Genomic DNA, 19520 nt, shown 5'->3' on the forward strand with positions numbered 1-19520 from the left:
GGTGGTGGGTTTTGGTGGGTAACTCGCGACATGAAATGTGCTGTTGCACGTTATTGTGCAGGGTGGGGTGGCTAACCGTGGTGCGGCAGGAACACTTATCTCCGGAACGATAGATCCACAGACACGAAGGTGCAGCAACGACAGATCCACAGACACTATAGATCCACATGCACGAAGGTGCAGCAATGATAGATCCACATACACGATAATAGATCCACATACAAGAAGGTGCAGCACACAACCGCGCCCTGGCCCCTGGCACCCTGACTGGTAATATTGGCTCAGTTAATGGAACAATAGCCTTAACCCATTCAAATGTCCAAGAATGAACTCTTTAATTCACAGAGACTATTATGTTTTGTCAACCTGAACTTTATAGTTTAAATTCAATATGAATATTCATGCAGATGCCGGGTTCAGATTTGACCCACTAACACACTGGTGTGGAATATATATATTGGGGGAAGGCTCGCGCGGTCGCTGCTTTCATGCTAGCAACTAAAAATGTAACCCAAGTGCATAATCAGTGTGTCCTCCACCAGCTTTGCATGTTGGGCAATAGCACGGGCAGACATAACCATAAGTGAGTGTATTGCTGAGTCCATCGGTGTTATGTTGACAGGTGTTTTTTATTTGAGTCCTCGTGCAGCACAACGAGGGTTTTGTTTAGTGTTAAAGTAAGATGGTACATTATTTAGCCTGCTAGCAGTGTTGCTTGTTATCCAAAGGCAGTATTGCCTGATTAGTCTGATCTAGTTTCCACAACTGGACCAGATATGTTGTGATCAGATAGGGTTTGCATATTGTTTTGACAGGGAAATGTAATGTGGGTGTGTCATAAGTAGGGCAGCCACTTAAGATTATTTAAATTATTGATTGATTCACCGTGTAGTCTATTATAAGTGAAATAAAAGAATATTATAAGGATTTGTTCAGCCATCATCCCAAGAATCATACAAGCGGCATATCCTCACATTTGATCAGTTGGAACCTGGAGAGAGCGATGACCCAAACAGTACTCTGTGTGACCCCCTCCGTCTGTACGCCACCGGCTCATTTGCTCGTTCATGACAATACGGCAGTTTGATTTGTAATGACTGTGTGTGCTAGTGTGCCTGAAGAGCAACACGGTTATTATGTTTGCACCACGGTTTTGAACCAGGTTACTTGGATCTCGTGTGTGATCAGCTTTGGGGTTGCAGGAGTTTCCCTCGCAAAAGACTCTCTGTGGGATGCAGAGCAGGTGAAGGCTGCCGGGGTGACCCCCAGGGTGAACAGTCAACAGTGCTTCAGCTGTGTTTGGGCATGTTAACCATTCCAGACGCATCAACCTCTGCTGGTTGTGCTGCAAGTACAAGGTCCTTTTTAGAAGTGTGTAGCTCTGGCTGTCTTTACCAGAGCGAGAGAGGAAGTGGGTCAGGAAGCAGAGGGAAATAAGCACAAGATGTGATCAGCTGCATCAAGGAGCGCTGATGTGGCCTGTGGTGAAATCACAAGTGCAGTTTTAACAAATTTGAATTGGTTTCAGGTCCGGAAAGATCATACAGTTTAGTATCCAACGTATTCATCACATCTGTTTCATCGGTGTTGTTGGGGCTCGGGCTAAGGCCAGACGTTCATCATTGTACTGACGTAGTTAAGAGGTACAGGTTCAGGCTTGTGCTGCTTTAATGGAATGTGTACTTTAGATAGAACTAGTTCAGTAGCAGCTTGATATATCTCCCCCGTTAACAATTAGTCCTCGTGTCACGCTACTGAAATAATCATGTGGAAATAAGCTAAATATTTGGTCAACAGTTTGGCATCTTCATCGTGGTTGGACTCAAATAGTGCATTCCTTCAACGTGTCAGAAATGCCTCCGTTTGTGTCCAGTCCTGTCTGTCCAAGATGTTATCTCAGTCCACTCTTTGAACAGGACTTCCTGCCAGAACCTCTTGGAGTGACTATAGATTTACATCGTGGCTTTTCTTTTCTCCACACGAGATGACCGGTAGTTATTTCTCAGTACAGGTGAGAGGAAACTTCTCATTATCCAACCACCTGCTCAGTATAGTAGTCTATATATTTGTTTGGACCACCGGACTGAAGATGAAGAGGATCACATGGCACTAATTCATGTTTGGTTAAAATCAAACGCATGGCCCTCGGACAGTGGATGTTGTATTAACTAGAAATGTGTAAGAATACAAGCCATCATGCTTTAATAAGCCATGATTAAGTATTAAAATAGACATCTAAATAGTTGTCTATCTGGGCGTGTCAGATGTTTGTGTGTTTGTTTTACACACAGGGTGAACTATGATTTCTTCCCCTCCTGTATCCATGTTATAGAGTTTTTAGAGATAAGTTTGCTTGGAATCAAAGAGGAATTTCTGATGCCATGACCTCGACAAGCCTCCTCCAGCTTTGTAAGGCTTTGCAGTTTAGCAATTGCACATAAATGCAGACTAATACTGTTTCTTCCACTGGTCTTTCCCACCACAGCTGACAACATCTGTTGAAATGGAGCAGTGGTTTGTGCATTGCTCACTGGGGGAGGGGGAAGAGGATGATCAGGAAGAGGAAGAAGGGACATGCTATGCTCCTCAAGCTGTACTATTTAGGAGTTCTGCGTTTGTCTTCTTGTGGTGTATGTTGAGTTGATCACCTGATAGGAAAGAAGTGAAAGCTTAGGTAGAGTACATGTTCAGGTTGTAGATGATAAAGTAGTCCTACACTCGCCAAACTACAGTGTTTCCTGCGAGTCATTTTATTGGACTGAAAAGTGGTCTTTTTTTTAAACCTTGACTTTTAGGATAAGAAGTTTAGGAGTGAGTCTCTTTACGCATGTTTTTAGTGCATGTGAGCGTGCCCCACTGGCTAGCTCAAGGCCCCCCCCCCTGCCCACCTCCGGTTCCCCCACAGCTAAACACTGTTGGCTCTGTCAGCATTTTTGCCATAGTTTGAACTGTTGGCGCTGTTAGCACCGTTAGCTACGGGCCCCCGGCTCAGGCGTTGCCATGTTGAGAGCCGCTGAGAGGCAATCAAATTGCCAATCTCATATTACGGACCTTTTTTAAGTCTCGCTGTTGAAATCCTTTCATCTGTAGATGTCTGACACCCTATGCTATTAATGCATGTATGTAACCGTTACCTAGTCAGAGAAGTTTGATTGGACCTGGTAAATGGTTCTGTCTGTGTTATCTTAGCATTGAGTTGGACTTTGAGCCACAATGCTCCCGTGTCTGCAAATCTCATTTCCTATAAAGAATACAGGAACATTCCTTGAAACACTGGTGCGTAATATGTTCCAGTTGTACTCCAACTGAGCAGAGCACAGGCTGCGTGGTCACTCGGGGTGGGAGAAAGGTGAAAAGGCAGCACCTTATCTCATTGTTGCATAGAGCAGTGGAATGTAGCTGGAATCTGATTATAATGGTGGTCCGTGGCCTTGGTTACAGGAAGGGGATTTAGGTGGCGTCTCATGCGGTCTTGGTGACAAAAGGCAGCCAGCGGGAGCACTGAGGCGACATCGTGTGTGTGTGTGTGTGTGTGTGGGGGGGGGGGGGGCATGGGTAGTAAAGTGTGGGACAGAAAAGTCTGACTATTACTCGCTGTTAAGAAACTTTAAATACTGTAGATGTACTCGCAGGCAGTATCCACCCTGTTGTCGGCATATTAGCCGTCCCTTTGTTAGCGCCTGCCTTGATGACGCTAGAAGCTATATATATATATATATATATATATATATATATATATATATATATATATATATATAGCTCTTTTTTTTTTTTTGTGTTGTCTTTGCTCCGTATGAAGCATGTAGGGAGAGAGGATGGACCCGCCCCTCCTCCACTGTGATTGGAAGTGATTTACCCTAAACATGCATGTCGTCGATGTGAGTGAAATATCTCTGCAAGTCGAAAATACACCGGGGAGGAAATACTTTAAAATCTTTGGAACAAGTAGCTTAATCAGACACTTGTTGTCATTTGTTCCCATGCATGCTGCTCAGAGTATCTCCCAAGCACAGTCCAGCTTATAATGGTGTCATGATGTGTTCAAATTGTAAAATGTAGGGTTTTATTTGTGAGAAACTTGAGAAAATTGTTTGAAGGAGTTGTTTTCACAGCAATATAAAATGTAGATTAGTAAGGGAATAATGACCTTTAATTAACTACCTAACCGTAGCGCTAAGCAACTTATAACGCTATTAAAACTACCAATGCCAAGAAAATATACAATCTTTAGTTTTCTATTTATTTTAATTGTGTGCTTCTATGCACATAACTATTATAGATGACACTAATAGCTTTCGGTTCAGTTGAGTGTTCACTTACTGAGATGCATCCTGGGTAAAGTGAGTGAAAAGGTGTTTGTTCTTCCAGTAATACATTCTGGCACACTGACCAAACATGAGCCCTCACTGAGATTTTTTATTTTTTTTGTAGTTGTTTTGCATTCTCATGTCGGAGCAAAACAATATCAAGTTGGTGTAATGGAAGGCAGCCGTCAGTACTGTGAGGTAGAGGTGAGAGGAAGACCATTTCATGGCCGAGCTCAACGGCGAGCATGAACGGTCTAAATTCTTCCTCTTCGCACCATATGGCGTCTCTCAAGCGTTTCAAGCGTTGCTGCTAGCACAACAGCTAGCAGCTGTTGTGCAGGAGAAGTCTGCATTTCTGTGGAGGAATCAGCTGTTATTGGAGCAATTAGCGAGTGCCGTTACCAGCGGCGTCATCAGCCCTATTAAGCGGCCAAGCCAGTTAGCCGTCAATGCTATTCAGAGCTACGAGTTACAACAACAGTTATTGCCTCGTTGCTTTTAGATTCTAATGAGAAGACACGCTGCTTCGTTTTACTTCTTCCGTTTGGTAGCCTTGAGAGACCTTAGTCTGTAAGCATGTCTGTATGAAGCATGAAAAGATGTACGAAGATATATTATATTCGCTAATGCTAATCGTGGTTAGCATTTCCCCATTGGCTGTAATGTTAAAATTAGCTTAGAAGCTAGCGAGTCGGACATGTTATGATGTTCAGAGAAGAAGACAACTTTAGTACTGTTAAAAGCATCTTGCCATTCAACGGGGACACCTGCGGCTTATAGACTAGTGCGGCTTATCGATGTACAAATTATTTTTTCTTTTAAAAATTGGCGGGTGCGGCCTATATACAGGTGCGCTCTATAGCCCGGAAAGTACGGTAAGTTCGGTCTGAATAACCAATGAAAGTGAAGTATAGCACGCAATCTTTCATAAGACCCGCACTGCCTGAACAGAATCGTCAGATATAAATGGAGTTTAGGAATGCAGAGAAGGATGCTGAAAAGTGTGTCACACTGTTCCCTCTTCCTGTTGGTCATTTCCTCTGTCTTTTTTTTGCTTGTATTACGGCTGGACCAGTGAGCTGTGAATCTCAGGAGAGCGACACTGAGTAGCATAGGGTTCCCCTAAGGTGTGTCTCTGTCTGAGGCGGTCAGGCCGGTGCCAGCGTTTTACTGCCTCGACACGGCCCCTGTTGACATTGTTGCACGCAAATGCCAGCCGTGATCATTATGACGTTAATGTTTGGAAAGGGGGCGCGGTCATAAAAGCTGAATATCAGATAATTGATTGACAGGATTTAGAGTTGACTTTAACTTGGCTCCTGCTGGTTTTTGGAGGTTTTCATGTTTTTTACGAGTTTGTCGTTTTTTCATTTTGAAAGATAATTAAAAAAAATTATTTTAATTTTAACTTATTCATTACTGTGTGGTCCACTGGATGAGGGAAACCAGTCTTCTAGTGGTCAGTGTAGATATGTAATTAGTGTTGAGAATGACTGTTCACTATTAGTTCCTGGTCTTTCTGTGGTAGCCGCAGGAGTCTAACAGGAAGTTTGCCGTTGGGATAAGGCCTCTGCTGGTGTTGAGCAGAATGAATAGCCTCTCTGGTCACTGTGTGCTTCTCGTCTTGCTTCACCGATGGGTACAGGATGGCTCACTGTAGTTTGTGTCTGATGAGATGAGGACTTCAAGGACTTTTCCTTTTTAATTGAAACAACGGCTACAAAATGTCCAATAATCGCATCAAATAAATTACAGCGATAACTCGTAAAAACTAATTTGCTCATATGTCTGCCTAAAAACAAATGAATACATATACTTTAGCCTATGCCAACATGTAGGCCTAAAATGAAATACCTGGCTTTGTTGACAGTCTGTCTTTCGATGTCCTCCGCTAGCTTTCAGCACCCGGGACAGCACACACACACACAACAAATAGCGCTCTCCGTCGTGAAAAAACCCGAAATTTTATACTTTAGGCCATATCTCCCAGCCCTGTGCTCCTGACATAAATGTATTATTTGAAATATGGTAAATTCCCCAAATGTATACAAATATATGATTACCCTGCAAAATGAATTTTAATGTTTTTTTTGTTTTTTTTTCCTTTTCTGTCTTACCACATGTATCAGTTGGAATGGCTGCTAACCACGGTGAGCATCCAGTGACTCAGAAATGGTGATTTCTTCCTGAAAAGGATCGTCAGGATACACAACAAGGCTTACTCACAGAGACCCAGTGTTGCATAGTCTGCTGCGACCCAACCCCGTCTGCTCTGACACCGAAATAGCCCAACCGTCTCTTTATAAAGGTTTCATATCCAAACTGTCAGTTTTGGCGATCTTGCACAGGACTTATTGGCATATTGGGACCAAACTACCGTAGTCCTGATTAGTTTCCTTCAGAGAGGATGATTGTAACAACGGTAACGTATGAAGTTGAGCAGTTCCTGCTGTCTGTAGAGCTAAATCATAGTGTGACTGGGGATCTTTGTGCAGGCCCAGACTAACCTCAAGAATGCACTGATTGTATAGTCAAGGCTAGTCACACTATTGTGGTGGTAAAACGGCACATCTTATAAAGCTCTCCTGCATAAAACAATGTACTATTCTGCTGCAAATGAACAGAGCCGAGAGCAGCCGGATACTTTCACTGCTTGTTCTGTTTTCAGAATGGGAAAAGCTCCATAGCTTTCATGATGGTTGGGTGTGTCATCATTAAGATGAGATAAGACTAGATGATTGGGTCAGCCTTTATCCAACAAACAGGAACTCACCTTAGCAACATGATCATGAAACTGTACTGCACTAGACTTGATATATCACCATTGGGTTTTACCAACATGGAAATACATGGCGGCTGTTTTGAAAGAGTGTGCCAAAAATCTGTTTTCATTTCGATAAGAAATGGGCCATGCAGTCGTGGTTTTTATATCTAGAACCCTTAAGTAATTCTTCACAAGGTTCAGTAGTTGAGAGGCACCGTGTCTGTGCTCTGCAAAAACTCCAAATAAAGCTCTGCTTGTTCTCATCATCATCTTCCCATAGTTTGCCGATTGGTCGAGCTTCCAGCTGCCAAGCACAGTCCGTCGCCAATGGATGTTTTCCAGACTGAACTCTTGTAGAGAAACCTAAGCTTTGGTCTGGTTCCGCAAAGCGAGGAATTAAGTTCAACAGTTGTTTGCAATTTGACATTATAAGCAATCTTTTAAGACATGAGTTTGTGTTTCTTCCTCTTGTATTGTGTTTCTTTCCTGCGGTGGTATTTCCCTGATGTTACTAAGCAGCATGTCTGTGCTGCTAAACATGTCTTGGAGACAGATTGCGGCCAACTAAACAGCCAGGATATTGCCCCGTGGCATAAAGTTCAATTTTGCTATATTTAAAAAAATTTAAACCTCTGACACAGCTGTGTCTCTTGTTGCTGGAAGTTTAATTCACTGTCACCCTGACCGGTTGCAGAAAAGCATAGAAAGCAGGATGCCTGAGAGAGCAGTCATTGGACGTTTCTTCAGTAATGCAAACTGATATATATTATCATTAATATTAAGGGAATCAAACCCGTGATGGATACCCAGAGGTCAGTACTGATGATGGGCACACGAGGCAATTACCATATTAATCATATAGACTGGCCCATTGCCACATTTTAGTCTCATGGAGTTATGATTTGTCAATAATTGTTAAGCTCAAAAGCACATTTTCACATCTTAACCCAAATTTCAGTTACAACAGAAATGATCACACTAGATTACCTTTCTTTCTTCTGACCATTAAATTGGCAATGGCCTCATCAGTTATTGCTTTGTTGCCACCTTTTTCACTCCTTCCCTTTGTTAGGAAAGCGCAATAGCTCCACCCAGGAGAACATCTGGTACCATTAGTCAACCAGTAGGGACGAGCTCAGTGGACAACATTTAGCCAAACACTCGACAATCAGTCAGCTTAACATACATGACAAATTCTACTTTCTTCCAATCTCATGTAATATTTTCCCCCCAATATCTTACCGTAAGGAGTTTTTTTTTATTACATACTTGCTTAACTAAATCATGAAAAGGAGTGTGATGAGCAGGGCCACATTAAAGTACCTCCATGGGCCCTGGCGCTATGACTTTATCAACACCAACATCTCATGACGGCAGTTCAATTGTGTGACTATTGCGGGCTGGATTGTTTATAGACGATGCTAATAAATGTTAATAACAGTTGCATAAAAATGACCATATACATATTATATTACTGTTTTAAATAGAATCATGGCCGATCAACAGAGTAAAAACCTAGAAATCTTCTAAAGCAGCAGCCGTTTCTGCTGGAATTTGATACCAGACCGTGTTGCTAAACCTGACACTCAACAGGTCTCTGATTTAGGCGTCTGTTCACACGGAGCTTCTATTCCACCACGATTATGACAAATCTGTAGCTCCGAAGTTAAGCAAACAAGCTTCACTCCTCGTGACCAAGTTGTCCTTGTTGAATGTTGCCCCAGACTGCTACTATACTGTAAGGAAGAGCAACTTTTCTGTTCCCATTTTTTACTTGAATCGTAACTGATCAAGTCAGGTTTTCTCAGCAGGGACGAATGCAGAGGACATGCGGTGAAATTAGGGAATAACTAAGTTAACTTTTTGTGAGAGAATCAATTTCTTACCTTTCAAATGAATGTCTATTTGTAACTATAATGTATCTCCCAAACTGTCTGGAGACCGTCTATAGTTGGATGTCAGTCCGTTGCTCTTGGTGTGCATTAAGCTCTCACGGACTAATCAAATTCAGTTTCCTAGACGAATGCCCCTCTGATCCAGATAAATTTAGAGGAGGATTTAGAGAATCTCATGTAACTCAACGAGAACTGGAAAATCCTCAATTTAGGGAAGATTTAGCCAAACTCTCGAGTGTCATCAACTGGAAAATGGTCCTTTTAGCTCACTGTCTGTGTTTGGAGACATCAAAAATAAACGGTTGTAACGACTGACGTGTTTTACAGAAAGCCTGTTAGGACACGCCCACACCTCTGCAGGAAGAACTTCCTGCTTGTGTTGTTATCCTTGGCCTGTCAGAAACTTGCCATACAAGCTTCTCTCTCTCACTCGCACACACACACGCACACACACAATGGAAAACCACGTCCAAAACATATCCCACATCCTGTGCTTTGCTTTTATCATGTTGATGATTCACGTTGGCAAACTGTTACCATGTGCTGTGTCCAAAAAAAAAAAAAAAGATTTGAGGAGCTCCACAAAACAAAGACCACTTAAGAGCTTTCGTCTTTCTTCAGGCTGTAGGTTGGACTGGACCTCTGTTTTGACCTTCGTTTATCTGAAGCTAGCCAGCTTTCCATTATCTTTGGACGTGGTCTGTTATTTTAAGCACAGCACGAAGACTTGCAGCTTTTGAATGGGCTTGTATTCCAAAGCTCTCTCGTCTGCCAGCAGATTCTTGGGGAAGATTTTAGCTGAACCAGCTACCAAGCATGTTTCTGTTTGTATTGGGTATGTCCTATTTTTCTTTGGAAGCAGCTCTTTGCAAGTGTGCCACATATAAAGCCTTTGAGTATTTCAGATGTTTCATATTTGGCACAACTGACAATGAAAAGAAACTGGCAGTGAAAAGAGTCCTATGAAATATCATCAAGCATGTTTTGTTTTGTTCATTATTCATATGCTAGCATTGGAGCTAACCTAGCCAACAGGGAATACAGACAACATCACAACTGTTTTTATGCTATAAACATGACCTGTTGCTCGCACGCTTTAACAAAAGTTACCAACCTCAAGGACGATATTGTCAGCTCACTGTAATGGTGTGGAAGAAGGTGTTTCTGACACAGCGGCCGCAGAGGCCAGGAAGATCTGAGCTGTGAACGCCACCATCTCGTGCTGAGAGATTCAACATGGCGGATGGAATGTCACTCCACCTGAAAAATCCAGATGAAGCCCTGGACCACCCAGACGATGCTGGCGTAGCCGGCCTGTATCCAGAATGTCTCCCCACTGAAGCTTCTTCTGATGCCAGCGGCGGCAGTGTGACGTCCTCAGCCGAAGCTCCACCGCACACTTTGTATTTTCTGCTGCCACTGTCCCCCTGCAGCGGCCACTTAGCTCTACGGATCTTATCCATCAGTGTCGGTAGTTCTGTCACTGGAGGGTCCTCTCAATCCACCTCGTCAGGGCAGCGGGCCCGTCCTGCGACATCACCTGGTCACCAGCAGTCTGTTAATCTGTGATCTTCTCTAGAGGGGTAAACCCTGCGACATTGTCCATTGTCGAGACGTGCCAGTTCCAGGTTAAATTACGGACGTGGTGGCATCTAGTCTTTAAAGGCACCCTACTATGAAGCGTCCTCATGTCCGGTCCCGCTCCTGTGTCTCGCCGGCACAAAGGCATAACGATAATAAAAAATGTTGAACTGTGGTGTATTGCTTCTTTTAACTTATGATTGAGGGACTTCTACATGCATGCTGTTTGATCACAGGGGTGAGGAGAACCCACACGGGGGATATTAGATACAAGTGAGTGTTGTTTGGGGATCATCCTCTTACCCAACAGAGGAATTTAGAGTAGTGAAGCAAAATGTAGAAATGTCTATCGGAGTAGCACGACTTTCCTTTAAAGAGTGTTACGATGAACCATTGCACTCGCACATTATCATCCCCCTTTAAGTGGATGGGATGTCAAATTCATATTCACAAGCTACAACATGTGTTGCTGATACTCTTCTTTCAAGCTGTCTGCACCACAATGTAGCAAGTAGCCACGGTTTGTTACAAAACACCCTCGGTGAGAGAGTCGGACACGTGTCGTGGAAAAAGACTCGTATGATCGAGAAGCTTTGCTGCAGTTTGTGGATGGGATGTCTGTGTTCTCAAGTCTTTCAAGTAGTCTATGTATATATTTGGTCATTTTGCTGTTCCTTACATACCTGTTATCTTAAACGAGCACATGTTAAATCACCCTCTCTGCTCTTTGCACAGATATGAAACGAGTCGTACGGCAGAGCAAATTCCGTCACGTCTTTGGGCAGGCGGTAAAAAATGACCAATGCTACGATGATATCCGGGTGTCGCGGGTCACATGGGACAGCTCCTTCTGTGCAGTCAACCCCAAGTTTGTTGCCTTAATTATCGAGGCCAGCGGCGGCGGCGCTTTCCTCGTTCTTCCCCTTCAAAAGGTAAGCGTCTATTGCACCATATACGAGTATTTAATGCCACATTGGGTCAGCACTGCATTGTCGGGGCTCTAAGACCGCTAGATGGAGATAAACCATATGTGTAAGCATGTTTGCATATACGACTTCTTTATGCTCCATCAGTAGCACACGGTGAGTACGTAACAGTGTTTTTAGGTGGTGTGTATTACTTGCTCTGAGGTGAAATCAGTTTGTTTTAGCTTACTTAAATGTTTGTGCTTTAATAACGTGTTTTTCTAAGAAGGACAAAATTCTCAGTCTGGTGTCTATACGAAACCTAAAGTTTTTCGGGTGAAATTAACATTTATGTTTAACAACTTTTTGAGATTATGCTCTTCACCTACAATCTCTGCATATTGGCTTGTTTTTGATGTTTGTTTGTTTTTACTAACGGGTCTATCACACTAAAAACTTTTTACATTTAGAAAGAGAACTGATTTAATTTGGTCTTTCATCTTTATTCTGGGAAAATGATGCATTAAAACGATGTAATGCTAACCTTTTTTTAAAGGGCAAGTCTTTTTCGAGTCCAGTTATGCATGTCATGTTTTTGTTACAGATGATTTAAATGGATCAAATTATGTCTGGATATATTTAGATTGGGGGTGAAATGAAATTGCCTTCACGTCTGTGATGACATAATGGGAAGGAAAGCCTTTCTCTCTGGGATCATATTTGGACTGAAGTGAATGTAAACATAACTTAAACAGCAGGGTGAAAGAAATCTTGATTTCTCTCTGTTTTCTGAGAGTAATGGCCCATTCCCCATGCTTTATGTACAGTAAATAACAATTGGCATTGAATGCTTCACCTCTTAGAAGCAGGACTGTTGACTGTTAGCTGTTTCTCACACACCCTCATGTGTACAACAGAAACTTCCCAAAAGCCCCGGGGGGAACAGTCTCCTGATCCTTGCCTCCATGTAAGGAGTTGCTCAACTCCATCTTGATTTACTTTTGGGTTGGGCAACACAGCATTTGAAGAGTGTTTCGCTGTGAACAAGTTAGTTGGGTGAACGCATCGCTCGCTTTTGTTTTTACCCTGCTGTCGTAGTTAGTCTAATTAAGGTGCAATCGAGATCCGACTGAATCCAACGGGGGACTCTGGCACGTTCCCCAGAGAGCCCTTGGGTGCCATAGTGGTGAACTGCCAGTTGTTGTTTCTGTTTGGCAGCTCCTGACCTAGTGAGTGACATAAGTACTGCGATATTGTTGACGGATCTAACCTGGGCCTGTAATTAGTGTGCACCAGTGGACTGCCATGTCATCTGAGAAGGCTCTGGCATAGGGGACCGGATCCTTAGACCTGTCATCACGCAGCTTACACCTCTCAGCACGTCGGTCAATACAAAGCTTGTACTGGGGGGGAGGGGCCCGCTCTCCTCTCCTCTCTGTGTTTTGAATGATATGCCCTCTGCATGTCACGTCCCAGTACAGTAATGGTGCGTCTACTGAATTGAGTCTACTTTCACTACTCTACTGAAAATTTGTGAGAGATTGATGTCTTTATGTGCAGCGCAAACCTCAGGCAATTTCCTCAAGTGAGAGATTTAAAAAAGTTTTTTTTTTTTTTTTTTTGATCTTACCAAATACACTCTGGCAGCTGTGGCACCGACTGATCCTTCAGATATAGTGTTCGCCTCACTTCAACAGGCCCTGCATTGAGACACTGGAGCTGAAAGGGGAATACCTTTTTATTTAAGGATAATAGTTCTGTATGTCTGTTCATCTTTGGACAGTGTGTGACCAGTATGTATTGCTGTCAAACCAGCTTCATAGCCTAGCATATAAAGAGTCAGTTGTTGGGACATGGGAACAACATTGGGCATTCCCTTTTAAAAATTTTTGATTTATTTTTTTTATTAACGCCTAGTTTTGGCGTTTATTACCATGGTATTCTCAGCTGGCAATACAGGTCTCAAAAGTGGGACGAGTCTTGTTCTTTGACTCGACCACTGCAGCGGATCAGCAAAACAGCGTTGCGCTTAGCACCAAAGATAACTTCTGATAAATAAACAGGGAGTATTATGGTTGAACTAATTGTCTGTGACTCACGATGCTTTTGATGTTGCGCCGTCTGTACGACTGTTTTACTTTAGTAGCTTTCGTCAGACACACGGCTCTGCTTTGCGGGTGAAACTCTGTGTCTGATTTGAAGTACACGTGCAGTTTGAATCACCCGGGTCTCATTTCATTTTTGTTTCAAGGGCGCCCATTCCCTGAAACACCCCCACCCTCCCTCATGTGAGGGTGCATCTGTCCGGCTAACCCATCTGCCCAGACTGTGTTGCTCCCGGACTCTGTGGGCAGCCAGCTGCTCGGGGGCCTTTGTCCCACGCTTTCTCCCAGCGCAGCTCTTTGTCACCACCACACTTACTGCTGGGGGGAAGCAGTGTGATGATGCTCCTTCCCCCTTCACAATTAAGCCATATGCAACTGTGCACAGTCTTTGTTGAAGTGACGCAATAACGTCAGGAGGTTGAATTATTGAAATGATGAGCCCACCCCCCAAAAAATCATTGTACTCCCTCAGCCTGTATTCTGACAAACCTACTCGCAAAGCATCTCTTGGAGTTCAGAGGTTGATGTTGTGGCTCTTGTGACCTGACCTGAGGTCTGAGCCTCATTTTGAGTCGTCAACCAATGGAGCCCTGTCTTTGTGTGACTCGGTAGGGAGAGGTTGCTGTGGCAGGCCGCCGTGACTCAGCACAGCCACGAGTATTGTTGCCTACTCCTGTCAGAACACTGGGATTAATAGAGAGGGCATCAGATGTCCAGCTCAACACATGTCATTCCCTTGCCTCATGCTTTCAATCTCCTCCTTTCTCTTTCTTAGCAGGATGCCTGCTAATTTATTCCCTGATTTCCATATGAAGGAAGCTGTGGGAGTGAAAGCAGCAGCTAGCAAGTGTTCAGTGAAACATTCCTGATAATTCCTCTTTGTCTGCTGGCCACGTGAGAAGGGAAGTTTCAGTAAATCATTACAGGTGCTGTGGTTCATATCCCTTATTTGCTTTATCTAAGCATGCCATTGTTTAAAATCCCACGCCGTCTGTGCCGTTTTAGCCATCGGTATCTTTATTTTCCATGCAGACGGTGGGTTAGTCATTTTGTCCGTTGTTAGCATCTTTCGTTTCCTCTTTTGTCTGTTTCTTTTTTTTAAGATTGACCTAAACTGCAGCCATAACACCACAGAGAGCATTGCTTAATGTTGAAGGCATGTCCCACGTTAGTGCTTCAAATGCTGTGTGCGTGTGTGTGAGTGTTTGTGTGTGTGTGTGTGTGAGAGAGAGAGATTTAGATTCAATCCATCAATGCACCATTCATCCAGTGCTCAACCTTTGCTGCTGGTAATCCCTGGGTGTGTGCACCGTGACGCATTATTTCTGTTGTCTCACATAACTAAGCTGTGCTCTTGTCTCTGCTCACAAAAAAATACGCTGCGTGTTCATGCTGTCCAGGGTCCTTCTCCATACTTTGGTCAGTTTCTATACTGCTCAGTTGCCTCTGCCTCTGCCGCTCAGTCCTGCTGACTGCAGATTTTACCATATATGGTCATTCACTGCTCCCTGCCTGACAGCCTTCCAAGACCATTTCCTCTCTGCCTTGCCATTGGCTGCTTCGTGCAGTGTCGGCACACATGCGAATTCTGGGATAGGCCGAAATATGAAGAGCGGCCAAGATTAGAGAACTGGGTTGAAGTCAGATGTTGTCTCTGTCACAGAGACTCACTGTATGCGAGTGCCATATTAGAATAATTGTTTTAATGTGATAATCGGTATGACTGCAGGAATACTGAATACTATTTATAACCCATTAATACAGAGCTGTGAGCCCTGGTAGCTTTTTAAGACAAAACAGATCTTAGGACAAAGCTATGCTACGTTTTTTTAATGATGGTGGATGTTGAGTACAAAGCCATGTTCAGTCATTTAATGCATTTAAAGTCTACTGCACGAGAGCAATTCATTCACAAACTACTTGCCGCTGCACACAAATGCACCAGTCTGGCACAAAACATATTTTGGGGTGGGCTGCCTTTTTATATGTTCTAATAAGTTCTTTCTAAAAATATCTTTTCATTCATATGTTGTTCCAGTTGATTATTTTTGGGGCTGTATCACGGCATGCACCGGGGACACGGTGGTGGTAGTAGTAGTAGTAAACAGCGGACTTGCCTTAGATGCTATCTGGGATTCATTTTAAGACTAGCCATGTACCAGAGATATACAGTACTCCAGTGTATCTGCAGTAGATATCTGTATAGATATTTCTACTTTATCTCTCTAGCTATATATAGCTGAGGTTGTAGTGTGCTGCACTGCATTGTTCCTGCCCTATCTCACTCACACACAGGCTTGTAAAAGTGGAAATTTCCATGGAGCAGTGAGCAGCAGTGGACAGCATGCAGACCCTTCAGTGTGTGAATCGCATGTTGAGCTGCGAGGAGAGGAAGTGTGCAGGCCTCTTGTTTGAATGAAAATAATGTCCTCTGCTGCCTTGAGGGATGTCATTCGTCCATTTTTCGTGTTTTCAATGTTGAGCTTTGTATCTGTCACGGTTCGGTCTCGTTCTCTGCAGCCGTACTTGTTGCTATGCGACTGTTTGTTTTCTAGGCGTCAGACATTCCTTTGGAAGGCTACAGATGTCTGTAGTATAGTTATGGACATGTGAGGTGTTCCACTGCTGAGTTTAGCCCCTTTTCTGGTGGTGTGGGTGGGTTTTCTGGACTAAATCATTTTCAAGTCTTGCCGAGCTCGCTCCCTGTGCCTGTAGGCTGGTTACCTTGGAGATGATGTTCTTGCTTGGCTGGTTTAGTACGTTTGGGCCCTTTTTAAAGTTTTTTTGTGACGTTACTGTCAGTGTTATAGAGCAGTTGAGGTCTTGATAAATATTGCAAACATGAAGTCTGACTACAAAACTGGAGGAATCTCGACTAACCGGAGCAGGAAGTAAAATGAACGTTTGTAGCAGATTAAATCTTATCATCTGAACTAGTTTGGTTTCTTTTTTTAGTCAAATAATGTGACAAATTGACACCAGGATTTGATCAACTTAATCTTTAAAGAGAATCAGAGTTGATTCAAACCTTAATACCTGCACCCCCCCCCCTCCCTTGCTGTTTGCCTGCTGACCGTACTGTAGCCAGCAGGTTCCTAGTCTCAGTGTTGATACCACCTAAAATTGCCTTTTGTCAGTTTTCTCTTGCTTTTAGTAGAACCACTGTATGTTTCTCACCACTCTAATTAGATGCGCGGCGAGCAGTAGCTGTTTCTGCGTGTGTGGAACTTTTCGCTGTCAAATAACCGTTTGCTGCCAAAAATCTGTCGGACAAGATGACCCTGAATTCTGCTTGAGGTTCAAATTGCTCCAACTGGGAAACACGCATACGTCTTGTTGACAGTCACGGTAGTCACGTCTGATGATGGATGGATGTGACTACTATTCAATACCATCAAGATATTGAGAACAATGCTAGTGTAAACTCTTAAATCAGTGGAAGTTTCTTTTAGATGGCTCTTGGCTCTTAAAAGACTCTCTTTAGCAGCAGGAAGGATTACTGTCGGCGTCTCTTGTCTGAGAATCGATTGCCATGACCTGACACTAACAGACCTCTTATGTTGGGAACTCGTACGACACGCTCTGCTGAACACGTTCAACATGCACAAGTCACAAGTTAATCCCTGGTCATCACTTCTCAACTGTAGTTCCTCAAACATCGACAGTAAAACGCTGAGTTACATAGAACGGCATTCCATGAAATAAGTTAATAATATCAAATTCAGTTTGGTTTGACGCATCTCTTGTGCCGTCTCTATATTTTATTATTTATTTTAGTCTGAGTAGGCAGTTACAAATAAAACTTTAGTAACATGAAACTAAATCCCTAACTGAGATGTCTGTTTACCAGTACAATGGAATGGTGTAAATAAAATATTTACTAACTAAACTAGCCTGAGAGGACCAACGACTCGAGACGTTTCTGATCATTCTAAAATTTGGCCATTTGATTTAATTGATCTCCCATTTGGCTGCCAGCAGTTTATGTCCGTGTGTCTTGTGTGACCGAGCCACAAGACGTTTCATCCCCTTGTGATTAATTAATGTCAGATTCATCGTCTCGTCTCTGCCTCTCCTGAGAGATCCCTCATTGTGCTTTTGGTTCGTGACATTCTGGTGGATGTTTTCGTACAAATGCCTCATTTTAAGATGAATACAGACTTGCAAATGTGCCTGAAGTTCTGCTTTCCCAGAGAGACCCAAGGGAGAATGCAACAAGTTGGCACAGGTATAGCTCCCTCGCTGCAATGCGGTATGTGTCCCAAGCTACCTTGTGTGCAGCCTTGGGTTGTTGGCAGTATGAACAATTACAACTATCGGACTATCGCGTTATCAGATGTTTACGCAGACTCGAAGCAAGATCCACTTGTGTTCGCTCTTCATACCCTGGAATTCCAAATTGTGTATATCGGACACGAACACCATTAACGCCTCAAAGGGTGCTACATTTGACACCCTAGCGGCCCTCTCGCTCTCGTTAGTCATACCCATGCTGCCTGGGGCCGAGGTGTGGAATGTTAGGAACACTCTCGGGTCGAGCTGCTGCTCGGGTTGATCAGGAGGTCGAGCTCCAGAGCGCAGCTCGAGTGTTGCTGGGGCTTCATGGTTAATTGCTGCAAGTCAACCATAGAAGACATTTATTTCTAAACTATTTATTTATATGATTCTTTTGAGTTCATGCAGGTGACTTAAAAGTGTTGATGGGAAATGGTGGAACACTGAGCTTAATGTATGAGGCGGTGAAGGAATCTTTGCGGCGTGTCTGAACTGGAGTTAACATGTGGGACGTGCTGAGGAGTCTCTCCGAGTGTTGATGTCGAAACACTGATCGCTCCCGTAGGTGGTCTTAATCTGTGTCGACCAAGTTTCTTCAAGCACGGGCATAAAACATGAATTTATGCTGATCACGACTGTTTGTTTTTTTACATTCTTCTAATTGCATGTACAAGCAAGAAAAGTCAAACGTTAAACCAACCCTTCATCAGTTAAAGTACAGATGTTCACGCGCTCAGTTCTGGGGTTCAGATAAATGAGTTTTACGGTGCATTCGTAGTAAACTGATAATATACAAACGTGCCCCGCTCACAGTCTACGCCCTCCTTCTCTTAGACATAAGCAGCATTACACAACACTGTTGTTTGTTAGTTTACAGCATATTGGGAGCCAAGTGAACATAAACCATCATGTTTTATGAGCTTAGTGTTTGTGAATAGTATAACATCTACCCATCTGTGTAGTGTAACTAGGGTTTGGTACCGAAACTCGGTGCCAATATGGAACCGGTTCCTATACGTCCGGTATCTACCGGACCGAAACGTAACGCAGATTTCGGTGCCTCCTTTCGGTGCCTGAGCCGATTGAAATACTTTTTTGACACTACTCTGATGACTCCGTCCTGGCAGCAGGACTCGGTCCTCCGCTCCTCACTCATAGTATTATTATAACGGGGTACGTAGCGCTGTCGCTCATAAGCACAACCACACAGGCACGCGAAAGCTTCTTCTTCTCCTCCTTTGAAGAGTAGTGGCGGTTGACAAACGACGAATTGGCGCATTATCGCCACCAACTGGTAAAATAAAATAAGTCATGAGACGTGTCGTATTTTGCCAGAGAAGGAAAATATGCTCATATTGCTGCAAAATAATTGCTGAAGTTGTGTGTATACAGTGTGTGTGTGTGTGTTTTGTATTTATATTTATTTAAGTATACTGTAAACTGTTAACAGTTAATATATTGTTCATAGTTAAAACTTTTGAAGCTGTAGTTTGAGGCAAAGTGTTTTGTATTTATTTATATTTAGAGTATACTTTTAAACAGTTAATATATTGTTCAATTTGAAGAAAAAAGTATCGGTTCAGGCACCGTTTAGGCACCGGTATCGGAAAAAACCCAAACGATACCCAACCCTAAGTGTAACGCATATATAGTAGTACTGCACCAATTGATGTGGAATCGGTGGCGAC

General features: G+C 43.2%; 1 protein-coding gene across 4 annotated transcripts in view; it reads left to right on the plus strand.

The window, feature by feature from the left end:
• coro1ca (coronin, actin binding protein, 1Ca) overlaps nucleotides 1–19520 on the plus strand; it is a 32922-nt gene that overhangs the window by 402 nt on the left and 13000 nt on the right. Inside the window, exons 2-3 of one of the 4 annotated variants that reach the window (XM_079269526.1) lie at nucleotides 6437–6457; nucleotides 11283–11479. In XM_079269526.1, coding sequence (XP_079125652.1) covers nucleotides 6442–6457; nucleotides 11283–11479 — 213 coding nt within the window. In that variant the 5' untranslated portion in view covers nucleotides 6437–6441. The other 3 variants (XM_079269527.1, XM_079269529.1, XM_079269528.1) reach the window with 3 other exon arrangements.

This window comes from Melanostigma gelatinosum (genome assembly GCF_949748355.1).
Source record: "Melanostigma gelatinosum genome assembly, chromosome: 6".
Classification (NCBI taxonomy): domain Eukaryota; kingdom Metazoa; phylum Chordata; class Actinopteri; order Perciformes; family Zoarcidae; genus Melanostigma; species Melanostigma gelatinosum.